The following is a 26,931-nucleotide window of genomic DNA, read 5'->3' as shown; positions in this document are numbered from 1 at the left end:
ATTACATTGGCTATCACTCTTTCACTGTTTGTCCACATTCTCCTGGGTTTTTCCTATTCAATCTAATTGAACAAAGGCACCACATAAACATGCCCTTTGAGAACGTGCTCAGACCTAATGGTAAACTAAACAGCTCCCTTGTAGCTCATTAAGTTCTTAACGGCCAAAACTGGAACATAATGAGACTAAAAGATGCCTTCGATCTAAATCGAGGAAGCTTTATGCGAAGATGCATCTCACTTGTAACGTGCGGTCGACAACCTAATATGGACAAACAGTCGTGGTAATGCGAGATCTAATGGTCCATTCGGTTGCCATGTAATTCTTGCTAGGAAATGAGGCCGGGCAGATGAAGATGATTTTGTGTTTTAGTTAGCAAATTAATATTTTCTATTCAGTGATATTTCAAGTAATTACGTTTCAAACTAAAAGTCACTAAATTAATATTTTTTCTTTCTCAATCAGAAAAGCGCTTGAGCTAGTAAAAACATTTCATTTCAAAACAATTAAGACCTACGTTACACAAAATGAAAAAGTGGGGTTGCAATGCGTGTCTAGACAAACATTATGACTAGCCGGTAATAGAAGATTGTGATTGGATCAAAGTTGGACTGAAAAACGCAGGTCTATGTAACAGTGTTATAATTGTTGGTTAGATAACAATCTGCTTTCCATAATTCACAGTCACCCAACCACACCTTACAGCACATCGTTGGCACCCGCGGGAGTAAAGAACAGTGACCACAACCAACGAGTCTGATAAGCTGTCATTAATGCCAGGGCGGTTCAGCTGGGGATAAAATGCGATCAGATGCAATTAGCCATCAAAGGAGAGCTCCGGTAATTGTATCATTTTTATCGTCTGCATGCTTTATTGCCCCGTGTCTCTAAAACGCAAGAGTCTGCAAATTACAGCATTAGAAGCAGTACTCATCTCGCGGCCTGCGCACTGCTTGCTTATTAAAGTACTGTCAGTGAGGGCACTCAGTAGGCAGAGTTGATGAATCACCAGCTAATCATCTGCCTTTGCCCTGCTTCTTTATCTCCATACAGCCCCCATCTACTTCACTAAACACCCCGACCCTCCAACAGCTGTGTGACATCAGGCCCTGAATGCCTCCACAACACGCTGTGAATTAACCACTGTTGCACAGCAGTGACGGCGATTTATTTGAGTACACTGGGCACAATGTAGAGTTATATTTTATCTTAATGTGACATAGAATAGTGATTTGCACGCGTGGTATGCATAACACGGGGGCAATTGAAAAGATTTGTACAGTAAAAAATTTGCACAGGATTGATAGAGCAGCATAAATGTTGTGGGTTCGATTCCTAGTGAATACACGTCTGATGGAAAGATTTATGCATGCGTTTGTTAATGTTCAGGTTACACAAGACTTTTCAAAAGACTTTGATTACATGTTTCAACCGAGGGGCAACCATCCGATCTCTCTGATGAAGCCAATACGGAAGTGACCCTCTAGCAACGCGGATTATACAAATTGCATCTTTAACGCTAATGCAAGAGTGTTTTCTTATAGACAGTTTTATCGGACGCATGTGGGCTGACGCGATACATGTTTGGATCCGAACTTTACTTCCGGTTTCGGGTTTTTTAATGGTCTGACTAGTTGCTAAACTGATCTCTTGAACAAATGCCTTGTCGAAAATAACAAATGTTTTGGTTTCCTAGGTAATCTGTTGTTTTTTTGCTTGTTATATAAATCAACTACGTTTAAAGAACTTTGTTGTTATTTATTCTTAGCGGCATTTACCGGAAGTTACGTGCGGACCACGACAGCCGCTTGTTTATGTTGTTACTGCTGAAACCGTCTAAACAGCGTCTATGAAAGACTCGTTCTCTCTTTTGCCTACCGTTTTAAGGACATTTCATTGTGTGATGGCATAAATGACAATGAATAACAATACATTATAAATGCAAATATAAATGAAGAGTTTGGTTCCAAAACGAGATAACTCCGTTTTTAAATTTTGTGTCAAAACATGTTTTTTCGATTAATCGTTTTTTGTTTAAAGGTGGTCGATACAAAATCGATTCTCAAAGAGCAGAATCGATTTTTTTTCTATCGTATTTATTTACGCAAACATTGAACGTAAGATTAACGTTAATCTAATTACTAGTCTTCTTCACTAGATGACACCCTCTTTTTTGCCTTGCGCAGTGTTACCAAGGAGCGAGAGGCGAGCCTGTCATTTATTCATTCATTTAGTGCTTAAAATGGCGGTTTCAGGTGCTTCTTCGGCGCTAAAAGAACATTAGGATTTAGGAATGTTTATGTTGATTTTTGGTGGTAAATTAATCATTTAGAATAATCGATTAATCGATAAATTAGTGGCAGCCCTACAAAGTTATTGTTATTATTACCTAGTATTACTTAATCTGGTAATTTTCTTTTGTTGGTACATATAATTCTCAGTTTTCTGATATATTGTTGTGTAATGGTCACATGACATGCAGATAAAACAAATAAAATATGAGTTAATTGTAATTGATTCGTTTTTCATCAATCCCAAACCTCCTGAAATTCCCGAACCCCAGCAATAAAATAACATCACAACACCACAAAAATTATAAAGTTTGAGTAAACTATCAATTTAAATCTTAAACATGCAAGTCTTACAGTACATACGTTTTTGCTGCTGATAAACAAGTTTATGGTTTCATGTCTAGGCTTTGGGGGGACATGTTAGGAAACTGCCATAAAATACTTCTAATCTCTCATCCTAAAGGGTCAATTGAATACCGTCTCCACAAGGGGGCAAGTGCACCCAAAACCCTGTCTGGACAGTGACTCATAACTTCATGAAAAAAGGCAGCGGGGAGACCTGCAGAAAGGAAATGAGATTTCCTCAGCCTGTCAGCGGACAGACAGGGTCGCCAAGAGGAGAGCAAGGTTATGTTTTATGAAGAGTCCCTCTCCCCAGCTTTCATTGCTCATGTGTCACTATATAAAAAGTTCATGTAAGAACTGCGCCTTGTTATAAATTGTAAAGACTAATAACCCAAAAGCAGAGCGCTGCTTCCAGTAATTCCTAGGTCATTTGTTCGTATCCAACCAAACCAAGAATCAATCTTCAGTTGTTTAACATCTCTATGAGTGTTATAAAGAACCGAATTAAAACTTCCAAAAACCAGTCAACAGGATTTTCACTTCACTCCTCTGTATCCTTCCTTTCCCCACATTTTGTTTATGCTGGCACAGTTTAGTGCAATAATGTGTTATTCATATTGAGAAATTGAATAAGTGCACAGGCGAAAGCAAGATTCATCCCCCAGAAAAACTGCCCGAATTCTCACCATTCAAGGCCTCATAAAACAGACCTTTCATTGTGATTTCCATCCTGTCAGAAAAAAGAGGCATGATGTTATTTCTGCTGTTGACTTTTCCATTGGATTTCTGCTTTGGATGAATAGCAAACTCTTTTTTTAAGCAAATTAGCTCAACGTGCAATGGCTGCAGGTGTTGGCTCCTGCAGACAATGACAGAGCATTTCATCTTCTACAACTCCTGCACATTCCTGGCGGCGTACGCAAGCATCATTTTCACTAGCCATCAATTTGCTGTGAGCTGCTAAAAAGCTCTTGAAAACTCACAAGCAAATCTGAATCATTCTGTTTGTTTATGCGATATATACACGACAACACGAAGTCCACCGGTTCCAAGCTGCGGGGTATTTTTAAGTGCACTTATGCTTTAGAAATAACAATGTCATGGCTACCTGGAGGGAATTTGTTTTTCCAAAAACATGAATAGGCTGATTAAATTTTACAGGGCAAGTTATTCAATTCGATTTATAGTGCATCTGTACTTTAACATGGACAAGCTATGAAGCATAAACATGACCTGCGCTCTTCTAAGCGTCTACAAGCTTAGACGTCTCGGGCAATTTTTTGCTGTTGTATTTGAAAATAGGATTGTGTTCTTGCAGCAAAGAGAATAATTATATAACCACAAAACAACATCTTTTCGCATTATGTTTACTTGCTTGCTTGTTTTGACCTTTTTTATTCATATAAAAGGGTCAAAAGTCACCTCAATGTCTGACAGTGATGGTAATGAAAATAACCATAATCTTTCATTTCAATTCCATGCACAGCATCTGAACTGAATAAGCCACAAAGTTCCTAAATCCATTTAATCTGACACCTCCACCCCAAGTTATATAAAACAGAGGTCTGGAATTGGCGAAAGAAAATGCAGGCTGCTTATATAAACATCTTTAAAGTAAGCATGAGCACACTTTTTGTGCTGTATATACAGTATCTTAAGCATTATCTTGTGTTAACACTCTATGTGACTTGACAGTAAAGCAGCATAACAATATGGAGACAACAGTAATGTTTTCTCCAATGAAACTAAACAGTTTATAGTTTGAAGATTGTTTATGTCTTGTGGACTAAACAAATTTTGACTTTGGATTAGCTGCAGGACTGGGTACAGATAAAAAAACAACCAAAAGACAAACAGATGCAAATCTGTTTGCTTTTTTTAAATACCATAGATGACAGGCTAGAATAACATCATTATTGACAAGAGGTCATAGATCAGCATGGCCCTGCTGGTAGATGCCGCTATACCATCTGGTTCTAAAAAACGATTTCTCTATTGACATTCAAATCTACCCATGTATTCTGATGAAATGTTTTGCCAATTATGTAGCCTCACATTCATGTGAAAGTTCACTCCTTTGTCATTATTATGTCTGAAACCGTTAAGTGATGTTTCTCATTTCCACAAATGGAAACATTTGCGCAGATATGGTTTACGTCAATATTCATTTGCTGTGAAATCTTTTGCTAACAAAAACATTCATCGCGACTTCAAAACCTGCCTGAAACATCTGCATTTGTTATGTAAATTGAAATAAACAGTTTTTGATGAGCTCATAAAAGAAGTGTAGCTACCACCCATCTTCAGTGTGCTAATATTCTCCATTCAGCAGTAAGTATTCTCATTTGCACATTGACTATCGTAGGTCTCCTTCCATGCATTTTCTAGTTAGCAGGCAAATATGTTCCAGTATGGTTATACATTCCGATATGGATATAAATATACTGTGTTAGCAACACATCTCTAAAAAACATAACCTATTAAAGTGTTGGAGAGTAAGTAAGGCAGCAATGATATATTGGCCACATTATTTAATAGCGTGACAGCAGTTATAACTCTTTTCACAATACAGTAGCATTTCCAGTTAACAAGCTACTTTTTCATTCTCTAATCAACCAATATTGTCCACATTTTCGTACTGTATGCAGCTTTGTCTGATGCATTTCAGTCAATTGCTTCGTTTGATGAAAGAATCAATACAACTGGTGAATTCAACTGCCCTTTAGGTCTTTTATGATAATGAAATATTTATTGAAATGTTACTACAGTAGTATATTTTTGTATTTACACGTAACGGATACATTTTCTGTTCATATTTAATGCTGTCACCCTAATTTGTTTGTTTTTGTGCTAGACAAATATATATTTTCTTAAACTATAACTCATATTTTAAATTATATTGCTCTGTTAAGTGTCTTCAATGTAGTTTAAAAGCACAAAAACTTATAATACTGTATATAGAACATCAATGAAGAACTTACTTGCGTTCTTTTATTTGCCAGTGTGGGATTAAGTACAATAAAGCTATTTAAATTAGCTAATACTTTCAGTAGACACTTTATTCTGTAGCTTTACTACATTTTAACAGCTTTAAATAGCAACTTTAAATAGCTTCAGCTTCCCTAACAATGCCACAGAAGTTGCCTGAATCTAGAAATGAAATTACTTTGCACATTAATGTTGCTTTTATATTCTTGCCATAAATACAATATCACATAAATGGGCGGTTTAAAGGAATAAAAATAGTGTCATAATTTCCTCACCCTCGTGTTGTTACAAACCTGCTGAACACGAAGATATTCTGAGGAATGTTTGTAATCAAACTGATCCCCATTGACTTCCATAGTACAAAAAAATAATACTATGGAGGTCAATGGGGCCTCTGATCGGTATGATTACAAACTTACTTAAAATATCTTACTTTGTGTTCATCAGAAAAAAAAAGAAATAAACACTCACCTAAAGGATTATTAGGAATACCTGTTAAACTTCTCATTAATGCAATTATCTAATGAACCAATCACATGGCAGTTGTTTCAATGCATTTAGGGGTGTGGTCCTGGTCAAGACAATCTCCTGAACTCCAAACTGAATGTCAGAATGGGAAAGAAAGGTGATTTAAGCAATTTGAGTGTGGCATGGTTGTTGGTGCCAGACGGGCCGGTCTGAGTATTTCACAATCTGCTCTGTTACTGGGATTATCACGCACAACCATTTCTAGGGTTTACAAAGAAGGTGTGAAAAGGGAAAAACATCCAGTTTGTGTGGCAGTCATGTAAGCAAAAATGCCTTGTTGATGCTAGAGGTCAGAGGAGAATGGGCCGACTGATTCAAGCTGATAGAAGAGCAACTTTGACTTAAATAACCACTCGTTAAAACCGAGGTATGCAGCAAAGCATTTGTGAAGCCACAACACGCACAACCTTGAGGCGGATCATAGATATGTACACTAGATGTCGCCTTGGCTACAGCAGTTCATTGGTCCGAATGCGTCAAACAGAGCCGCCATCTTGAAACAGGGGAATCCCGCGTCAGCGTCATTGTAGGCAATGGTGTTACCGAAATAAAATCACCATAAATCGTCATGAACGCGATTTTCTTTGTTTTCTTTTGGTTCGTTTCAACAGTCAGACATGTATTTAGCGTTTAGTCCAGGAAAAAATAAAAGTTTTAATTTTATGAAAATTTACTTTTTCTAACTGTAATGCATAGTGCTAGTAGCCCTTTCATCCATGCGCAGCACAAAAGTCCGGCATCGTTCATGAATTCGAAGTACAGGCGGAGATAGCTGCTTTACCTAGATACTTCCAATGACAACACCCCTGTTCTAAGATGGCGGCGGTTTTGACACATGCTCAGAGCCCCAAGGCGACATCTAGTGTATATATCTATGGAGGCGGATGGCCTACAACAGCAGAAGACCCCACTGGGTACCACTCATCTCCACTGCAAATAGTATATTTTTCTACGTGGCATTGATTCAACAGAGTATTAGTATGATGTTCCTATAATCCTTTAGGTGAATGTATACAGGTTTGTAACACATGAGAGTGAGTAAATGATACAATTTTAATTTAGGGTGAACCATCCCTTTAATTCATATTCATTATGCATTATTTAGGCAAAAAGCAACATAAATAGACCAGCGACTAGTTGATATATAAATGCCCGACTTTGTAAGTCAGTCTAATTATTTTTAGCAAGATCTCAAACAGTACAGGCTTGGCTAATATAGGAGAATCAATTAATTTAATTTTCATAGCTAACTGATAAGATGTTCGTGGTGATGCCAGGCATGAATGTGCAAACAGCCCTCAGTTGACAGGGAATAATAATGGTGATAAGCAGATGTGGTTTTGCATAGGCTTGTTTTGGTGAACATTAACTTCAAAACTTTCTAAGAAGTTTAGAGCGGCAGTCGACAGCGCAACGTTCGGTTCCTCAGACTGTGTGGTAATTACTAGCACAGCCTAAACCACACACAGACAAAGCAGAGAAAGGGATGCAAGAAGCTGTAATACAAGCTGCTGTCTAGTAATTTCAATTAAACAGTCATCATTAGCATGAGGCACACTCTCCCCTGTATTCCCCAATTACACTGTTTGTTAACTACTGCAAGTAAACACAGACAAATAGACACCATATTTTGAAGATACCTCTTAGTGAAAGAACTCTGCAATTCCCAAAAGAGCGTATTTAATATTTAATTTTGTTTATAATAAAATCAAAATCTAGTTTATGAGGATGGCTACTATTTTAATGGCCATCAATGTATAAACATGCCTCTAGGCATCTACAAGCCTATACAAGCTTATATGTGAACGGCCACATAGACGAACCAATTTTGGATGGTTCCATAAACAACCTTTCCGTTTCAGAAAAGCACCATTATTTTTAGGAGTAAAGGCTCTATGATCAAAGCAACAATGGTGATTATTGGAAAACATGTCGCTGTATAAAAACTACACTTGGACCTAGGACTGGTCCTTGTGGGGTGTCCCAGTTCACCCAATTAGCCAAATTTAGGGTGAGTTCATTTTCCTATAAGTACACACAGCTTGCCTTCGTCATACTGCTGCCCAAGTGATGAATGCTTACTCAAATTTTTGTCTTTGCTTAACATTCCTGCCACATTCTTTATCGGGAAACTGACTTATATAACCTTGTCAATGGGTCGCACCTTCTGCATTCATTGCGAGGCAAAACACTTTGTAGCTCTCATTTCAGAAACACTAGGGAAGCTGTAATCCAAATCTCCTGAATTCATTGTGGCCCACTGCAAGCTGGGGATCTGTGTGAACACCCTCAAAGGTCTTCATAACAAATGTTCCCACTTAGACAAACCGCCTTTAGCTCTTTCACCCACTATCAATTCACCAGAAAAATAAGCTTCTTTCTCATAAACAGGGCTGGGGGCCATATCAAGTTTTGGTCATATATCTGTACTTTTGCGGGATACGAGACAATACCGTCTATATTGGTACCGTCTGATATGACTCTCCTTTGCAACAGAAGCTCTGCCAGAAACGTACACTTATTGTATATCAACATTCCCAAAATACCGTCAAGCTCTACTTTCTTATTAGCAACAGGGGTCTTAAATAGATATCACAGAAGTTTTAAAATATTTGTGAACTGTAAGTAGTCATATGGACTACTTTTATAAATCCATGGAGGTTGTTTCAATATTTAGAGCTTGACAAGCATTTTGCTTTATGCAGAAAAACACTACACAATAAAATAAGTTTTCTTTGTTGTCTACAAATCACTTCACTTTAATGGTGCATCTGTAATTGCACAATAACAAAAAAATTAGGTAATCTAAACTTCTATGAACTTCTGCACAAGATACTGCGCTAAGAGCTTGCATCCACAAGCTTTATACTTTAAATGGCATGAACTACCTCACCCTTACATTTTCAATTACATAAGGATAATAACAGTGCTTTCCACAACTAGAACATGAATCTCTGGATTACAGTAAATGGATTAAGGTATTTCTTGTCTGAGCTCTGTACAAGTTTACGTCCGCTGCACTTTCACAAACAAAATGAAGGGTAAACAAACGTAATGCCTCTTTAATACCCCCTGAGCCACAGTAAGGGCTTACAGGCCAAGTGCCCGCTCCACCACCCACTGGAGTCATCACAATGACCTTTACATTGCATGGAAACTTTTGGCATAGCCGCAGGATGCTGATAACCACCCATAATAATACAAGGTAGATCTTTACATCCCTCAGGCCAAACCAGTCATACATATGCATACACAACAGTCCTTGAACTTTAACTCGCACAGTATGTATTCCTAAAATATCACAAATATAAACCCATGTCAAACATCCATGCAGTTTATAATGGCATATAGTTGAGGCCATTTTAGAAGTGCTTTCTTGTGAAGAGCATGCAACACAGCAGTCCCAAACACCAATGAGGTCAGTGATAAATATGACTTTTTGTCTGTAAACATTTTCTAACAAAGCACGCTTAAGGGCCTTCAAAGTGTCTATGGCACATCCAGTGTGAACTAATTAAACAGGCTCACACATGTGCAGTTTGGAGTACACAGCCATAAGCTGTCAGGGCCATGTTAGATCACACCACTGAGAGATCAGCAGTCGACTAACAGAGGATCACCCGGGGGCATTTATCCACATTCAATAAGCCAAGATGTGGCAGAACTAGGGTAGGTTAGACCACACACCGCCCGTGGCCTAAAAAGACTGTTGTACAGTCACCAGACACCTGCTGAACCTCAAATGAAGTAAGACTCACATCTGTTTAAATAAGAGAACAATTCATTCACACATTGTTTGTCTATTTTAAAACACTGCAGAGTTGGTTTGACTGGGTGCCAACTCGGAGTACTGGAAAATTCATGTTTTGATTAGTCATCTCTGGAACAAATGTTCCAGACAATGTGGTTATTTTCATCACCGCGACAGATAAATGATAAGACCCGTCAAGAAGTCGTATTTACATATTTCACGCTCAAACGCATCCATGTAGTTGAAGAAGCATGTCACATCCGTTTCAGATACGAGAAAATCTTTATCTGAGAATCTTCACTCTAATTGTTTTTGATACTAATAAATAATACATTTAGACTCATAAGCCCAATTCACACAGGATTCGTATGACCTGATGACCTCTAGTGATTTGTAATAATTGCAGAGGTTGTCTGCGATTTTATCCTGTGCAAATCTGCCATATCTGTAATTTGTAAAGTAAAAATTCCCCAGCAAATGACCTACAATATTTCGCCAAACACAGAGGTCCTGTGATAATATTAGTCCCGTGTGAATATGCATCTCTGTAATCTGGCCAGGATTTGGCGAGATCGTATATCATTTTTCAAGGCTGTACACTTATTTATTTTGTTTTTCTGAGTTTCTGCGCCTCCCGCACTGCAGCTAAGAAGTCACATACTATACATAGACACGTCCCTATGCTTATAGCTTTCCATGTGAAACTTGTGGGTTTTGTTATACATTTAAGCTTTTAAACATCTAATCCTTTCTTGTCTATGTGCGATTATGGAAGTTTAGAAAGAGGTAGAACTTTTATTTAAATGATATCTCTGTAAAGGCAGAGCGGTCAGCCGCGACATCGCAGGACCGTTGTCTCAGGACTGACACTCAATGTGGCATCGCGGCACGACTGATTAGGAAAACATCTCTGATTAACACGAAAAGATACATTTACAAGGTGTTGCATGTATACGACACAGTGTTACCCAAAGTTTTAACATCATATCCCAGACAGAAGTCAGAAAATTTGAGTAAAATCACAGGCCTTTCTTATCCCGTGCGAATGGGCCACATGAAACTCACATGTAGAGGGGGTACTTTCTAAATCACACAAGGTCCCCAAAAAAATACTAATTCTGTGCGAATAATATTGAAAATACCCATCTATTCTTTAGACTTCAAAAATTACTCTTTTAATTAGACGTGCAATTAAAGTGTAAGAGCCATATTCCATATTTTCATAACTTTTATTATGTAATTTTGGTACAATAACGGTTTTGTTAATAAGTCAGTTGCTGTTGTGTGTTATATTTATTTGGTTTATATTTGTGCTTACTGCGAATGTTCAGTACGTCATTTTTGGTAGTTCATTTAAAAAAAAAAAGTTGTTGACGTACATGCTATACGTGCTTTTGACAGTTTCATTACTTTTGTGATATAGCATATTTAAGTATAGTATCTCTACAAATAAATGGTTGAGAAAACATTGCTGGACAAGATTATGCTGTATTTGAAAACGTGATTCTTTATTGAAACTTGGAAGAATAAATCACCAGTGTAGGGGTAACGCATTACAAGTAACGTGCATTACGTTATAATAAAACTTTTCTGAAGTAAAGAGTAAAGTAACGCATTACTTTTTAAATGTACACATTAATATTTTAGTTACTTTTTTTAAAAAGTAATGCAAGTTACTTTTTTAGTTTCATTAATTCTACTACTAATTATAATTTAATTTTTTTAACATAATAATTTGAAAAAATGATGTACTGAATTAAACTAAACAGTCACATTATGCACTCTAGGCGTACACGCCTGTGTGGGAACCGTTTGAGTCAGAAACTGAGATAGCAGGCCAGAGCTCGACATTTTTGTGTAGAAATATGCAATTTCTGAATGCAGAACATTTCAGTCATAAGAAACACCTGCAAGGCCTGAAAGAGATCAAGCCTCAGCCAAGAAAAAGTAACGCAAACATTACTTTCCATGACAAGTAACTAAGTAACGCAATTAGTTACCTTTTTTGGGAGTAACTCAATATTGTAATGCATTACTTTTAAAAGTAACTTTTCCCAACACTGTATACAAGAAAAGAAGATACGCGTCAAAACTTGTGGAAACAAATAAGAATATTCACATGTTCCTTACATAAAGGTTGGTAAACTATTTTCAACAGTTTTAAACTTTTACCTCATCTAAAGTTCAATTCTAGATGATCTTTGTTTTATTCCATTTTGTGTATGTTGCATGTTATTCAAGTACTCTCCAAGCCCCCAACAAATTGCCAGTCGATTCTGATATAATTTCTACCCATAGCGATGGCAAAAATTTACTTGTTGCTTAAATACATTTAACATAAAAGCCCCAATCAATACAAAGAAGGCCAAATTGTGATGGATTTACTTTATGCTGACACAGTGTTGAAGACTGTGGGGCAGAGATCTATGAGGTCCCAGAGCTACTGAATTATTAATAAGCACGGGTACTGCTGATAGGACCGCTCTCTCCCTGCAGGGCAAAAACGGCCTGCGTCTAACTAGCTCTAGAGGCCTGATTGATTAGTGGCTTGTTATTAATAGATAAGGGTCGACTTTGATATAACCTGCCTGTTTGAAAACACATAACATAAAATGAATTAAAAAAAAAACAGTGTTGGTTCACAGTTGTTTTTATCTTTTGGCAAAAAAAAAAAAAGAAAACGTTCTGTTCAGTAGTACTGCCTCAACCGTTAAGTGCAAAATGAACAAAATTGAATCCCAAAAGCACTGTTGTTTATCAGACAGCATTTCCTTAGTTGACAAGTCTCTGTAGTACACTTCAGGATTCAAGGTTGCCAACAGCTCTAGCCCTAAACCCCTAATCAATACGTCAGGGTTGCTTCTTTAAGTTTCACCTCAATACCATGGAGCGCAACCTTGAGGCACCTTAAAGCTTAAACTTAATGTTTAACGGTCCAACCACAGCACAGGACCTCTGGATACCATACATTTTAATGAGCTAGGCAAGTGTTGTGTGAGCCCATCGGTAGAACCAGACGAAACCTGGACTTTTTTTATATTTTCCGTGCTGACTTTTAAAAACTGTACTGAATGACTTGGACTTAACATGGTAAACCGCATGAAATTGAGTTAGGTGTACTGTTGTATTAGACCAAAATCATACATTTGCAAAAAAAAGTATGCAAAATTCAGTAAAGGGCAAACATTAAAACATGCAGTTCTGTGTGCAGATACACTCAAAAAAATTAAGGAGCTTCACGATGCCCATTAACAATTTTTGGTTGAATGGTTACACAAAAAACTAACATTTATACCTTTCCATTTAAAAAAGCTCTTTAAATGTTAAGGTACAAAAAAGCTTCTTCAACGGTCTGCCTATGACAGAGGTTCTCAACTCTGGGTCTTGTGATCCACTTTTCTGCAGTGTTACCTCAAGCCCTGATCAATACACCCGAGCAAGGTAATCAGGGTCATCAGGTATACCAGAAAATTGCAGGGAGTTTGATCAGACCCTTCAAAGCACATTTATTTTTAAGAGTATCAGGTCAAAAAGACTGCCTGTTGTTACTTAATCATGCAAATAAAAGTAGTTAAGAAATTGACTAGCCTTTTATAAAATACATAAAATAACTCAAGGCCCGCCACCAAGAGGGGCAATAAAGAATTTCCCCCAGAAAGAGAGCTGCGTAGCATAATAATCCTCTGAAGGATATTTTCCACACAATATAATGCCTCCCATTATAAAAAATGCAGGGCCACAAACAAAAAAATTAACATTTGAAAGTGTTGTAAACTTTTAAATGCTTTGCTTCAGTTTATTAAATAGATTTTTTTAGCAATTAATTTCTGTTTTGGTCTATTTTGGTCATAGTATTTTCATTTACTTTTTACTACTAACTGAATGTTTATTTAATATTATTTATATTAGTTACGTTTTAGTTTTTTGTTTAGTTTAAGCTTTTTTTCCAGTTAAGTTCAAGTTGAAGCACTGAATCATTTCAGTCACTTCGACTTGAGACTGAAGTTAGCCCGGACGAATGGCAGTCCAAATGTTCCAAAGTCTGATTTATTTTCAGTTTGGTTAAGTGTAATCTTTTACCATGATGATGGTATGATAGCGAAATCACAGGCTGAAACAAAGCAAAGCAACACCACCAGTGTCGCCGTAATACAGGCAATAATATTAGTAGCCGTAATAAATGAAAAGGATCAGGAAATCGGTCACAATAAGGTATGTGTAAAGCCCCCACCCCCAAGAAATTAAAGTGCCCCCCCCCAGTTTTGCCATCCTAGCGCCTGGACTGGGCCCAAGACTATTACTGTCAGCTCAGTTAAGACATAACATAAAATGCTTACAGGACTGTACCTTAGGTCATTATAATAGAGGAACCCTCTAAATTTAAGCTAAAACAAGATCTCATTTGTTTAAGATTTAGCCTAACATTTATTCAGGCCAAATAAACAAAAGGATCAAATATTTTTTGGAGATTATACCAAGTTCAACACTATAATGAATTACTAATCACTTTGTGGCTCAAAGCCAACAACCAATGACCATTTATTTTCTATGCTCCACCGGATTTATATTAATTCATAACAGCAGACAGGTAATTAGAATCATGCACAATTCGAAAGCCCCTTTAATGCTCAAAGAATGGTAAAGTTATTGGGGATGATGTGAAAATATAAGATGCTAAGCCAAGATAAAGAAAACTTTGGACTTTGAGTATATTGTGTACACACATCCTTCCAATATCACTGCTTTATCCATCTGGATTCACTCTGTCAGCTACAATGAGCTCACGCCTGTGTGTGTGTGTTATACCAGTTCAACACACTATCTACAAAAAAAGAGCTGAGAAAGCAGAGAGAACACTTAAGCCTAACATTTACAATCATCTGTTTTAACCCAGCCATGGGAATTTGGCCCAGCCTCCTAAAAGAACAACAGACTAGCTTCAAAGAGTGAAACAGTGTAGTGTATGACTACACAAAGGCAAAAATGTTACAGCTCAAAGATAAATGTCAAAGCAATCAAGGGGACAGCTAAAAAAATTTGGCATGGGGAACTTCTCACTAAAGCCCATTTCTCCAATGAGAAACTTCACTTTGAGTGTTGGTAAATGTCCTGTAAACATGAGGGATTGGGACAAGCCACCCATTTCCTTTGCAAGATCGGCAGGACTGTCAAGCAAACTGCCAACATCTATAGTGATGCAATGAGGGTTGGTGAAAACTCATTGCAAATTTAACTTTCCTTCACTGTTTGACCAGCAGTCTGACATTCCATCACCAGCTAAAGCACTGTGGCCTTTAGAAAACACGTCTACCCACAAAATAAGGATCGTCTGAGCTCAAAAAGATTTTTCAAGCAGTGGGTGACAGTACTGTGAGACATCTCAAACCAAGAGTATTGCTGTTATCTTGCTCTCTCCCTCTCTCACATGAGAAATAGCAAAGTTGATAACTCTTGAAAGCTAAAATGCTCAGATGCCTCTTATTCTACAGGGTATGCAGACCCCTGGTGGCAAAAATTAAGTAATGCATTGAGAAATGCAGAAACAATTTTTAATTGGTTTGGACCGCTGTTTCAGAAACCTCTTTCTAGGCCTATGCTTCCCCTGTTCTCACTTTATTTACGTTGTACAGCTTCAACACAAAATTGGTGCCATTACCAATTGCCATGGACAGACACCACCTCACACAAGGATGTAATGCAGTTATATACAGATGCTCCTGCATAGCTCAGTGGTAGAGCATTGTGTAAGCAGCACAAAATGTACTCAACCTCTGAAAACACACAATTATAAAAATGTATATGCTGTAATGCACTGTAAGTTGCTTAGTCAACTTCAAATTCACGGACCTTTCAAGGACTTTCCAGGTCCAATACCCTCAAATTCAAGGACTGAATGTGGGGACACATTTCAAGTGAGAGCAAGGTTACATTGTGTTACCTTTAATACACAGTTACATTTCCCTTTCCAGGGAACTTGTGCTGCGTCACTGCGGTGACGCCTCCAAGGGTAGGTGCGTCTGAATGTGTAAATCAAATTCAACCAATGGTGAGGCTAAAAGACAGGGTGACGTGGGAGCCAGGAAGTATATCGCTATCAGAAATGTTGCCACAGACAGCATTACGGGGCGCAGGAAGAACAGCAATGGAGACGCAGTGCCTCCATACGTAACCAGAGACATTTTTGCATAGTTGTGTTTGAAAAATGAAAAGGATTTTGGTATGAATCACTATTCGCATACAGAAGATATAAGCATTTAAAGCGAACAGTTTAGCACGTGCGTTTAAAGTCTAGAATTTTTATGATATCATCCTACACTACACAGGGAATATGGATTTTTTTCCAGTAAAATAGATTCAAGCACTTTCAATGACCTGTATCTATGCATGTATATTTTCAAAAACTTCAAGGCCTTGAATTTTTCCCCCCAGATTCACAAATTTTCAAGGACCCGTGGGAACCCCGCAGATGCAAAAAAAGTCAATCATACATTTCCCCCAAATTAAATGATTCATAATTTTGAACACCAAACAGTTTCTGGCAATAAAGTCTTTAAATACAAAGGATAGGTTAAATGCATCTACTAACTTGCTTTATTTGAGAACAAACCATTTCTCCAGCATCCAAACAAGAGGAGAAAAATTGGAACGATACAAGGCGTGCATATTTTTATTTTAATTTGCATGTATTTTAAGTGCACTTTGCCCACTGCATTGTTACCAAAGTAGGTTGCAGAACTGTTTGCTCTTCCCCATCCTTCTCTGGAGGAGCACTAACCCAGTGCAGGGAAATCCTCAGGATCATCTGGGTTTGGAGCCTAAGAAAACACCAAAACATAATTTAACCCCTAACGCACACATGCTGCACAAAACTTTTAACATTGAGTTACTTGGCAAAGTGCCTCAAACTAACGTGTTGCATCTGAAAATGCTTGCTGGTTGCTTTTCTGATGAAACTTACTGCTTCATATTTTTGGGGAGATCTTTGGGACGGCATTGTCGGAGCCCCACGGCCACGACCACCTCGTCCGCCTCTCCCACCACGAGAGGGCCGAGCCAAGCTGCCAAAGTTGATCTCCAATTGACGCGTGATGTCATTGGCTGGACGACGAAAAACCATTTCCTCTTCTTCCATGCCATCTTCATTTTTCTTTAAAAAAAAATACATAGAATTTAAAGCATTATAAAAAGACCATTTAAGCAGCAGCTACTTATAAAAAAAAATCTAATTACTGTACTTTTTAAAACAATGGCTTGTCCTTTGGAAACAAAAAAAATTACACAATTTTAAAAAGTTTTTAGTTTAATACCATTATAATAATAATCCTCACACAAGACTGGAACCAGTCAGAATAGGCCAAAATTACAAAGTAGAAATCTATGCACAAAATATCTCCTTACTGTGAGGAATTTAGACTTGTGGATGACCACAGCTTTGGAAGGCATAGCGGTGTCTGCCTTGCGGATATTTAGGTCCACTTTAGGCCTGTTTTGCTCCTGTAGGGCCTTCCACTCATCCAGTGTCATCTCTATAGCAACCTCAATCACTTCCTCAGTCTCAGATGGCCTGTATGAGATAGAAGACAAAGATTTCTACAAAACCATCCATTACGAACTACACTAGTCAACATTTGAAGTGGATCAAAACCTTTCCTAAAAGTTGTCTTAAAACCAATACCCAGTACCCGTTCTTGTCTTAGGACAAGTTTGATGAATGTTTTTGATCCACTTCAAATGTTGACTACTATAGAAAAGGATGAGGCAAGTTCATAGGTCACGCAGTCAAATTTGCTGCAAAGCATAATGTGCAATACAAGATATTCCCTACAGATGTATAAAACTGACCTGTTTTCTCCATCAGTCTCCACTATCTCAGGGGTCTCCTCACTTTCTCCAACCTCTTCACTGGGTGATCCATCTTCGATTTCACTACAGGAAACAAGGACAATTATATTCATTTAAATTTAAAGGACTTGACCTGTAAATCAGTAATATCATTTAAATGAAGACTTAGTATAAAATGTGAAACACCTCATATGATCTTTCACAGAACCCCAGTTGCGAGATCCACTGCCACCTCGCTTCTCTTCTGAACGGACACTCCTGATTTAAAATAACACCTAGTTTAAGCAGGTATTGTGCACACAAGTCGTCTATTTGTCTGCTGTAGGCCTATATACAAAATTTAGCTTTTCCATTATAGGTCTGACATGAGAGCAATGAATTAAAACATACGCCCGGTCACTGCCACTATGCCTTTCAAATTCCCTCTTTCCTCTCTGGTCAAATCCATCATTTGATCTTGGATATCCTGGGCCTCGGGCTCCTCGTCCCCTGCCATTACCTCTTCCTCTGCTGGCCCTATCAAATACATCCACAGGCCTACAGAGGAAGACAGAGTAAGGGCCATACAATAAATCAAGGGTGATTAATAATAAAAGAAGACTTTTTATTAATACAGAATTAGAGATCCTTACCTCTCAACTGAGAAGCTGAGGGGTGTGTTGTCAGCATCGTTGAATTTGCGCTCAAAACTCACGCGCCTCTCTACCCTCTCCACCACTTCTCCGCGCGCGAGGCGAATTTGGCCTGCTGAGTTTGTAGGTAAAATACATGCGCCTTTTAAAACTTTAACTGTATGCAACGGAATTAAAACAAAACTTCGCGCCAAGATAAACGTAACAAATTGAATTTGCTTACAATAACGTCTCCCGACATGTTTAAAATATCACAAGGCAGGTGCGACCTGTCCTTCCCATAACTTAACAGTTACCTTGTCCACCCCCAACGCCGGGAAGTATGGTTTTCCTTTCTTTCTGGGACTCTTTCTTTCCAGTTTTCGCCGCGGTAGACGTTTTCTTTGGCTCTTCTTTCTTTTTCTTCTGCCGTTTGCCGGCCTCTGCCGCGAATAAGATGTCGAAAGGGTCAGATTCGTCGTCTAGCAGCCGGCCGAAGCGATTAGCGACCACGCACCCGTATCCCTCATCCGGCATTTCCTCTACTAACTCCGTCATCTTTCTTGATCCCGTCAAGCAAAGCGAAATAATCGACTTTCTGTCATCGAAAGATGGCAAATAATCGCAGAATTTGGTTCTGCTTTCCTCCAAAGAGAAAAGATACGTTGAGTTAAACACTGTCCATGGTGTGAGGTAAAATCTCTTATCACCAATTAACGTAACGGTCTAATGTGACGTAACCATAATTGAAGTCAGGTTAAAGTACACGTGATTAGTCTACGCCCCGGAAGCTTACTTTAATATTACTGAACGTGCAACCAAACCTATGTTCTCATATTATTTAAAGTAACTTTTATTTAATTAACATGAAATCATTTTTTTATTGTTAACTTGAGATAACACTATAATCAACTAAAACGTTTCTGTATATAACTGTTCTTCATAACGTCCTTCTTATTACTATTATTTACACCTTTCACTAATTTCAACTAATGACATCAAACACATTAATGTCATAAAAACATTATTAAAATATCAGGTATGAGGTCATTAAACAAATGATGATGTTTCATCTCTATTTGTTATAACACAAAATTGGGTTTTCTTTTTGCCCATTCTATATGAATATGATATTTATATTTAGTGATAATATTAGTCTATAAAAATAAAAAAACATTTACAGACCATGCCTTCTAAGCATCCAAAGCATTCTGCTATAAACTATACTTTATGTTGTTTATAGTAGTGAACTTATATTTACATAAGTATATACTTTTCCCATCCACACTTACCCTCAATAGCTCTTAAACAAATATGCACTGTAATATTATATTTGATGTGTCAAATAGCATAAAAGCACAAAAGAAAAAAGACAGCTGGTTCTTTGCAATATTTTTATTACCTTCACACAAAAGCTCTCAATTTTAGTGAAAATATATCTATTTACAGCTTAGTTCAAACGCATAAGTGAGCAAACACTTATTTCATTCATGACTTCCACATAGCCCTCTGCAGATGTTTTAACGTAATAATATAATGCTACGCATTACACAAACTATTTCAAATACCCCTGAACAAAACATATGCAGTGTAAAACTTTGGTCTCACTAAATGGTGTATTTACACTTATGTTGCTTAAGATTTCTTTGATCGACAAACATCTTTCCACAAGTCTCACAACTGAATGATTTCAGACCGGTGTGAACTCTCTGATGGGTCCTCAAATGTACAGCCTGATTGAACGTCTTGCCGCATACATCGCAACCAAAAGGTCTCTCTCCCGTATGGATTCTCATGTGCATTTGTATGCTGCTTGCATACCCAAACCGCTTTCCACACAACTCGCAACTGTAAGGCTTTTCTTTAGTGTGGACCCTCTGGTGAACCGTTAGGGCAGCCTGTGAATAAAACTTTTTTTGGCAATGCTCACAACTGAACTTCTTGAGCAGTGGACTGATCAGTCGTTCATTGTGCTTCTCTCCTGTATGTACAAGCATGTGTTGATTTAGAGAACTCGGGAAAATGAAAGCCTTATTACATATTGAACACACGCAATCTCTCCTTCCTGCGTGAATAATTCGCTTGTGCCTTTTCATGTAGTCTGAACTGGTAAATCCCTTACCGCAGACGTCACAAAGAAATGGTTTGCTTGAAGTGTGCTTGTGCATGTGCATCTTCAGAGCGTACGCTGTGGTGTACCTGTTCAAACATATAGGACAACCGTACAGCTTCACTCCGGTGTGACCGGCTCTGTGTCTGTTCAAATTTCCAGAGGTGGCAAACTTCTTGTCGCATACGTCACACGCGAATCGCTTTTCCCTCGTATGCACGAGCATATGGGCCTGCAAATGTTTGCGAGCGCTGAACCTCTTGTTGCAGACCTCACACAGGTATTCATACGTTTTCTCGATGTGGCTCTTCTGGTGATTTTTCAAATATCTCTCGCAGCTATAAAATGCACCGCATATCTCACAACAGTAGGGCTTCTCTCCAGTATGAAGGGTTTGGTGATCGAGCATGTTCTGTTTGATCTTGAACTGCTTGTCACATACAGGGCAGTTGTAGAGTTTTTCGACAGCTTTGCACCTGTGTCTACCGAACGAACGCTTGCCGGGAAAAGTCTTCTGACAGTTTGGGCATGTAACGGTCTTTTCTGCTGTGTGAAGGCGCTTGTGTTTCTCTAGGGTGGCCTGAAATACAAAAGACTTGGAACATATATCACATTTGAAAAGCTGAGCTCCGGTGTGCATCGCCGCATGTCTGATCAGGCAGCTCCTCATTGTAAAACGCTTGTCGCAGTGGGAACATTTGTAATGTTTTACGTGAGCCCGAACATGGTTAATGTACTTCCACCTCAGATCGAAAGTTTTCCCGCAGGTTTTACATCGAAACAACCCATCATTTGATGGCTTTATTACATTTAGAGTCGAATCACCAATATCGGTGTTCTGCATGGTAACATTTAAGCCTTGCAAAAGAAATTCATTTGCATCTTGAGTGGTTATGGTTATTAAGTCAGCACAAGACTCCTCTTCATTGTCAGAGTTATTCTGGAGAATACCTGTGAGGAGACAAACACAGACTGTGTTAGGGAAATGCATTTAAAAAGCCAACTCTGAAATGACTCTTGAAAATACTCTTGTACTTTACTCATTTCATTAATGAAAAATCTCCACTTGCAATAAAAAAAGTTTGTGAAAAATATTGCTATGTTACATTTACCTTGAGTAGTCACTTCGAGCGTGGCCAGGGATGGATCTCCAGCATCGCAGGTTTCCAGTTGCACAATGAATTCCTCTTCATGCAGAGAAGTTTCAAACTCAATACTTAAATTCTGAGTTTCGTGAAATTTCTGATGTTTCATCAAGCATTTCATCATTTTGAAAGTATTTCCACATGCCAGACAACTAAAAGGTCTATCTTTGTGTAGCATATTGTGAATGTTCAACAAGGCCACATCACTGAAAGTCAATCCACAGGAGTTACAAATTAAAGGCTCACGTCTCTCCTCTGCAGTCCCATTTGTGCTTGTAGAAGGTTGACAATCACTCAAAATTGCATTGGCTGTCAAAGTCTCTGCCTGTGCGGATGAGATCTGTTGGTATTGAATATTGGCATGATGTTCTGATTCTTCTTCATCACCGGTGTTCTTCTCAGGCTCCAGTGAGAGGCTGTTCACAAATTCAGATGTTGCTGCTTGACCATCTACGAGAATTCAAAACCAAAATTGTTAATGCAACACATAGTTGGGATTTTAATTAGAATGTGGAGGTAAAAATCCACTTTTATCCACAAAACCATCTACCATGGTACAAAAACATAGCAAAGTTATTTTGCTAGTGCTCGAGTAGCTCATTTGGTGGACAACATAAATGCTGTGTGTTTAATTCTCAGAAGTAACACATACTGATCAAATATATACCATTAAGCCCATATAAGGGCACTTCACTTGGGTCAAAATACAGTAATGGTCTGGGCCTGTTGGTAACATGGACATTTAAAGGACCAATGTGTATTTTATTGGCATCTATTGGTGATATTGTTAATTGCAACGAACAACTCAGTCCAGAGCTTAAAGCAGGGTGCACGATTGTGAAAAACACTTTGGAAAAGGAAGTCGGGCCGAGTACCAAAACACAATTGTAGCCAATCAGTAGTAAAGGGCATGTCAACTAACTGACATAGTTGCCTGGGTTGCTTATATGTGGGGCGGGTCTATTAAAAGAAGGTTCCGGTTCTGTTGGGGTAGGGGCGTGTTTGTTTAGGTGATTTCAAATGTCAACATTGGCTTTCAGAGATCATGCACCCCGCCTTTAAGCCTCTTTTTCAGAAGGCATAACGAAGTAACGGTGGATGTCATAGTCTAAGACCACGTTATATTATTATTATTTAAACATTTAATATTTACTACACCTGCCATGTATGAACCAATGTGAGGATGAAATTAAGAAGTGGCCTGATATATGATGATTCAATCATTTCATGTTGTTGATCGGAGGTGACAGGTCTTCAATGCGCAAATATAAAAGCAGAGACATACCAGTATCTTTACAATGGGACAGTCAGTTGAGTGTTTGTACATGGATTTTACCAAGACTTCGTATTTTTTACTTTTCTGGGGCTGGTTTGAAATGTCCCAACTGTCCCTCTGCTATGAGTTTTTTTTAAATGGCATTTATTAATGGACTTGTTTATGGCGTCAAGCTTCTCGCGGTCCGACACAGTCAGCAGTATCTTTCTCATTCAACACATTGTAAGTTATCTGAACAAACCCTAATAAACATGTTAAACTACTCCATGTATTGAGGGTTGTTTAACGTTTTATAAAAATATTCTTACTTCGCTTACGCAGGTGAAGATATTAGCTTATGAACTTATTTGCTTACTTTTTAAAGTATTTGCTTTTTGAACAAAGTACGCTCATACACATTACGAACTATTCTAAACATTAACTAAGCAGATTATGTCGTATATATTCTGTACTGTAATCAAATTTTTGTAATAATATATAGTAGCAGAATAAATAAATCAGCTCAATCAGCATTTTTATCAGCATAATATTAGTTGTTTTTAAACAATTACTGTATTTATCGTTTACTGGTAGTTTCTATAAAATGTTTTATTGGATAGATTTGTAAATACAGATGAGTGCATGTGCGCCACATACACATGCAGCTCTTGTGCATGGGGTTAAAAGAAATGTTTTGTAGAGATTAACTGCGTTTGTATTAGCTATTATGGCAACCCCTAACTGCACAAATTATGTCGATCTTCCTGAATTTCATAATAAACATTAAACAGCGAGTCAAAACGGTACACTTGTGTCTTTCGCAATAGACTACCATTAGCTTTAGTGGTTCACCGGAAGTCATAAGCTGGAAAGCTCAAAGATGGCGGTCCCTGCATTTACCTCAAGAAACAGGTGGATAGATTTGAAGAACTGTCTTAATCATAAATTTTTCAGATATATACAACTTCTCTAACACCATTGTCAAATGAGGAAAAAAATGACCAAGCGATTTATGGTATTTTTGTAACACGGACAAATGCAGTGGCGACTCGTGACTGCTCATCCGAGGGGCGCTAATTCGAAATAAGTGTTCGGAGTGTCATGTGTGTTGCTTGTGTTTTCAAAATATGTGTTTGTTGCGTCATGTGAACTATGTGCATCACGTGTTTTGTCAAAATAAGTGCCTGCTGCACACGCGTCAAAACCGTTTATGATAAAAGAGATGCTCACGTTCACAATATACATGCAAGACACTCCCTTAACAGTAAACTCTGATTACGCATGAGATGATTCCACCACTGGACAAATGATGTCTTAATTCTGTTCCTTTTTTTCAAATGGACACAAAAGTGGTGCAATTGTAATCATAAATAGATGACAGTATCTCCTTTGTTCCTCCTCATATGTTATAAGGGCCCATATTTCATTTTGTTTTTTACATATTTCAACTGAAATGCATGTGATTTTGGACAAGTATTGTGTTTTTACCTATATATGATTTAAATTGATGACTAAACACAAACACTTACCATTTGGTTTGTCTTGTTTTGAGAGCTGTAACTTTGCTGTTGCTTCCAGTACTTGACAGTTGATGCGATCATAAATCACCTTTATCATGGTCTCTACCGCTGCTTTACTCAACATCTCCATGAATTCAGCAAACTCCTTCTAGAAAAGAAAAGTGATTGTGCAAAGCTTTGTTAATTAGATTCTGCATGCTTCTAATAAAATGCATGCCTGAAAGAAACAGGGTTCAATTACATTTACTGTATTTTATTGTTTATTGTTTTATTATTCTTGTGGTCTAACAAAACCTTAACGCTTAAAATCTGCAATACACAAATTAACATTTACTCTGGCATTCAGACTGCATAATGCTAAAATAATGGTTGTACTATTAAACAGCGATTCAGGAACCATAACTAACTGTAGTGTTATGCTATTTGTGTGTTATTTCATTCTTAGTCATCACCCCCAAAACATAAAAAACAACATGTACAGATAAAACCAAACGTGTAAGGTTTTTATGCAAGAGCCCTATGAAGATACTTTCAAATAAACAAATACGAATTATATGAGGTTTATCCCCTTTACTGCTTACTGCACGAATTTAGCCATTGACCTGCCAGTAATAAAAAATAAACGGATATAGCATGCATTTCTGAGGTTGCACTTACAGTTTTGGCTTGATTCGCCTGTTTTATTTTGTTTTTGTTTGCAGCATTTGCCTTTTGCCTCTTAGACTGCTCGGATATCACAGTCGTAAAGTCCGAGAGATATTTGCTCAACTCTGACACGACACTTTCAACGAATACCCCCATAACGGAGGATAGTAACTCGTGAATCGCTGCGGCCATTGTCCAATATTATTTATCACGTTAACAGCACATTATATATTCACTGCATCATTACAAAAAGAACTGTACAAAAATATTGCATCTAGCATACGCCATTTTCTTGTCTGTGGCGGGTGAACAAACGGGAAGGAAAATAGACTCTCTCACTGTCTCACATTGAACTTGCGCGAGTGTTTGGTACACGCAGTACTGCCACCTAGAGGAGTGGAGTTAGTTATGTTACTTCAGTGATTGAGGAGGTAATAAAAACAAACATGTGTTCTTGCATCTTTTGTTTTATCAATGTTTTAAAATAACCTAAAGTTATTTATTCCAATTTATTTTGTTTCTTCCATAGAAGTATAATTTTTGAACAATTCTTGAAAAGTGCAGCAAATGTCATTTATTTTTTCAGTTTTATTTTTGCTTAAAGATTATTAATAAATAGTGGTCAACAATTCAACATCATTGATTTTCAGTTTATTAGATGTACACAAAATAAGCTTTAGACAAGCACATAATTTTGCAATTTGACAAAATCAAATATAATATTAAAATACAAATGAACTAAACAGAATTACGTTCTTGTGAATGTTAATACAATTCTAAGTCAATATAATTAATGTGGAAGTATGCTACAAAATGCTGGTCATTTAAAAAATATAGGTCAGAAAAGCACTTTATTTTATTTTTTCTGAGCTATATATCAGATTTCCATTGAGTTATTTGTTCCATCAGGGCTGACACAATTTGTTTGGAATAACAGTTAGTTTTTGGTAGACTCAGCAGCCTCCGCCGGGCTCTCAGGCTGAGGAGCAGGACTCTGAGGAGCAGAACTTTGTGGAGCAGGACTCTGAGGAGTAGGACTCTTCACAGCAGGAGTGCATGTAATAGGAATCACTCTCTCATTGCTCACGGCAGAAGCTTCTTTGGGTGCTTGTATCTGCAGCTGGCCATTTAACAAAGAACAGGTCACTCCTTCAGGGCTCACACCTTCAGGAAGGTCAAACTCCTGCCTAAATTCCTGGCATCTGTACGAGTATGATCCTTTCCCATCATCCTGTTTTTTCTCTGTTTTGCCGCTCACACGTAACTTCCTGCCCACTTGTTTGACTGACAGCTCCTCCGGACCGAAATCTTTAGTGTCTAATGACAGTGCGAAGCGGTTTCCTTCCTTGGCAAGCTTGAATGAGATTGGTTTGAAAGTCGTCATGGATGGAGCATGGTCAATTTGGTCAAAAATCCTTTGATGCAAGCGTTCCATAAATTCCAGGTTGTGTCTCATTTCCTGCATGTGTCTCATCATTTCTTGTTCAATCTGATAAAACAGAGGTCTCGTTTCTGGCCAGAGACTGCGCACTGGCCAGTTGAAGTCCATCAGTGGGCCGAGATGAGGCTGAAATGTGCTTGGACAAAGCATCTTGAGTTGTTCTTTCAGTGCTGTGTTGTGTTGAGCTGGTCGACTCTCTCTCTTGTGCTTCTGTCCCAGTCAACAGGGCGCAGTGCTTTTATATGCTCCCCTAGAATGTTCCAGTAAGATTCCTCTATTAGCACAGCAGTATGTGTCAGTTTGCAAAGGGCTGCTATGACAGAGCAGTTGCAGTCATATTCCAAAACAAGTCAGCTGTATTTGTGTGAACCATCTGTTAAATACCACACAAGTACATCATTGTTCTATTTACAGTGACCACTCAAGTTCTCTAATGGTTGTGCATAATTTTCTAGTAGA

General features: G+C 38.0%; 3 protein-coding genes across 4 annotated transcripts; all 3 read right to left on the bottom strand.

Annotated features, from left to right (window-relative positions):
- Positions 1–16,554: 16,554 nt before the first annotated feature.
- Positions 16,555–19,069, bottom strand: LOC135776848 (intracellular hyaluronan-binding protein 4). 2 transcript variants are annotated; one of them, XM_065287768.1, is made up of 8 exons: positions 18,674–19,069; positions 18,378–18,492; positions 18,136–18,282; positions 17,932–18,003; positions 17,746–17,829; positions 17,302–17,467; positions 16,862–17,050; positions 16,555–16,718 (listed from the first exon to the last, which is right to left on the bottom strand). In XM_065287768.1, exons 1-8 carry the CDS (start codon positions 18,912–18,914, stop codon positions 16,674–16,676), a joined length of 1,059 nt encoding a protein of 352 aa, XP_065143840.1. In that variant the 5' UTR covers positions 18,915–19,069; the 3' UTR covers positions 16,555–16,673. The 2 variants fall into 2 exon arrangements, with proteins under 2 accessions (XP_065143840.1, XP_065143841.1); XM_065287769.1 differs by having other exon boundaries at positions 18,378–18,489.
- Positions 19,070–19,736: 667 nt separating this feature from the next.
- On the bottom strand, positions 19,737–25,412 carry LOC135776228 (uncharacterized). The gene is made up of 4 exons (XM_065286782.2): positions 25,044–25,412; positions 24,396–24,534; positions 21,579–22,061; positions 19,737–21,417 (listed from the first exon to the last, which is right to left on the bottom strand). The coding sequence occupies exons 1-4, from the start codon at positions 25,221–25,223 to the stop codon at positions 19,964–19,966; spliced, it is 2,256 nt and encodes a 751-aa protein (XP_065142854.1). The 5' UTR covers positions 25,224–25,412; the 3' UTR covers positions 19,737–19,963.
- Positions 25,413–25,660: 248 nt separating this feature from the next.
- On the bottom strand, positions 25,661–26,701 carry hspb9l (heat shock protein, alpha-crystallin-related, b9-like). The gene has a single exon (XM_065286783.1). It carries the CDS (start codon positions 26,620–26,622, stop codon positions 25,969–25,971), a length of 654 nt encoding a protein of 217 aa, XP_065142855.1. The 5' UTR covers positions 26,623–26,701; the 3' UTR covers positions 25,661–25,968.
- Positions 26,702–26,931: the final 230 nt, after the last annotated feature.

This window comes from Paramisgurnus dabryanus, chromosome 18 (genome assembly GCF_030506205.2).
Source record: "Paramisgurnus dabryanus chromosome 18, PD_genome_1.1, whole genome shotgun sequence".
Lineage (NCBI taxonomy): Eukaryota > Metazoa > Chordata > Actinopteri > Cypriniformes > Cobitidae > Paramisgurnus > Paramisgurnus dabryanus.
This window is presented reverse-complemented; position numbering and strand designations above follow the sequence as displayed.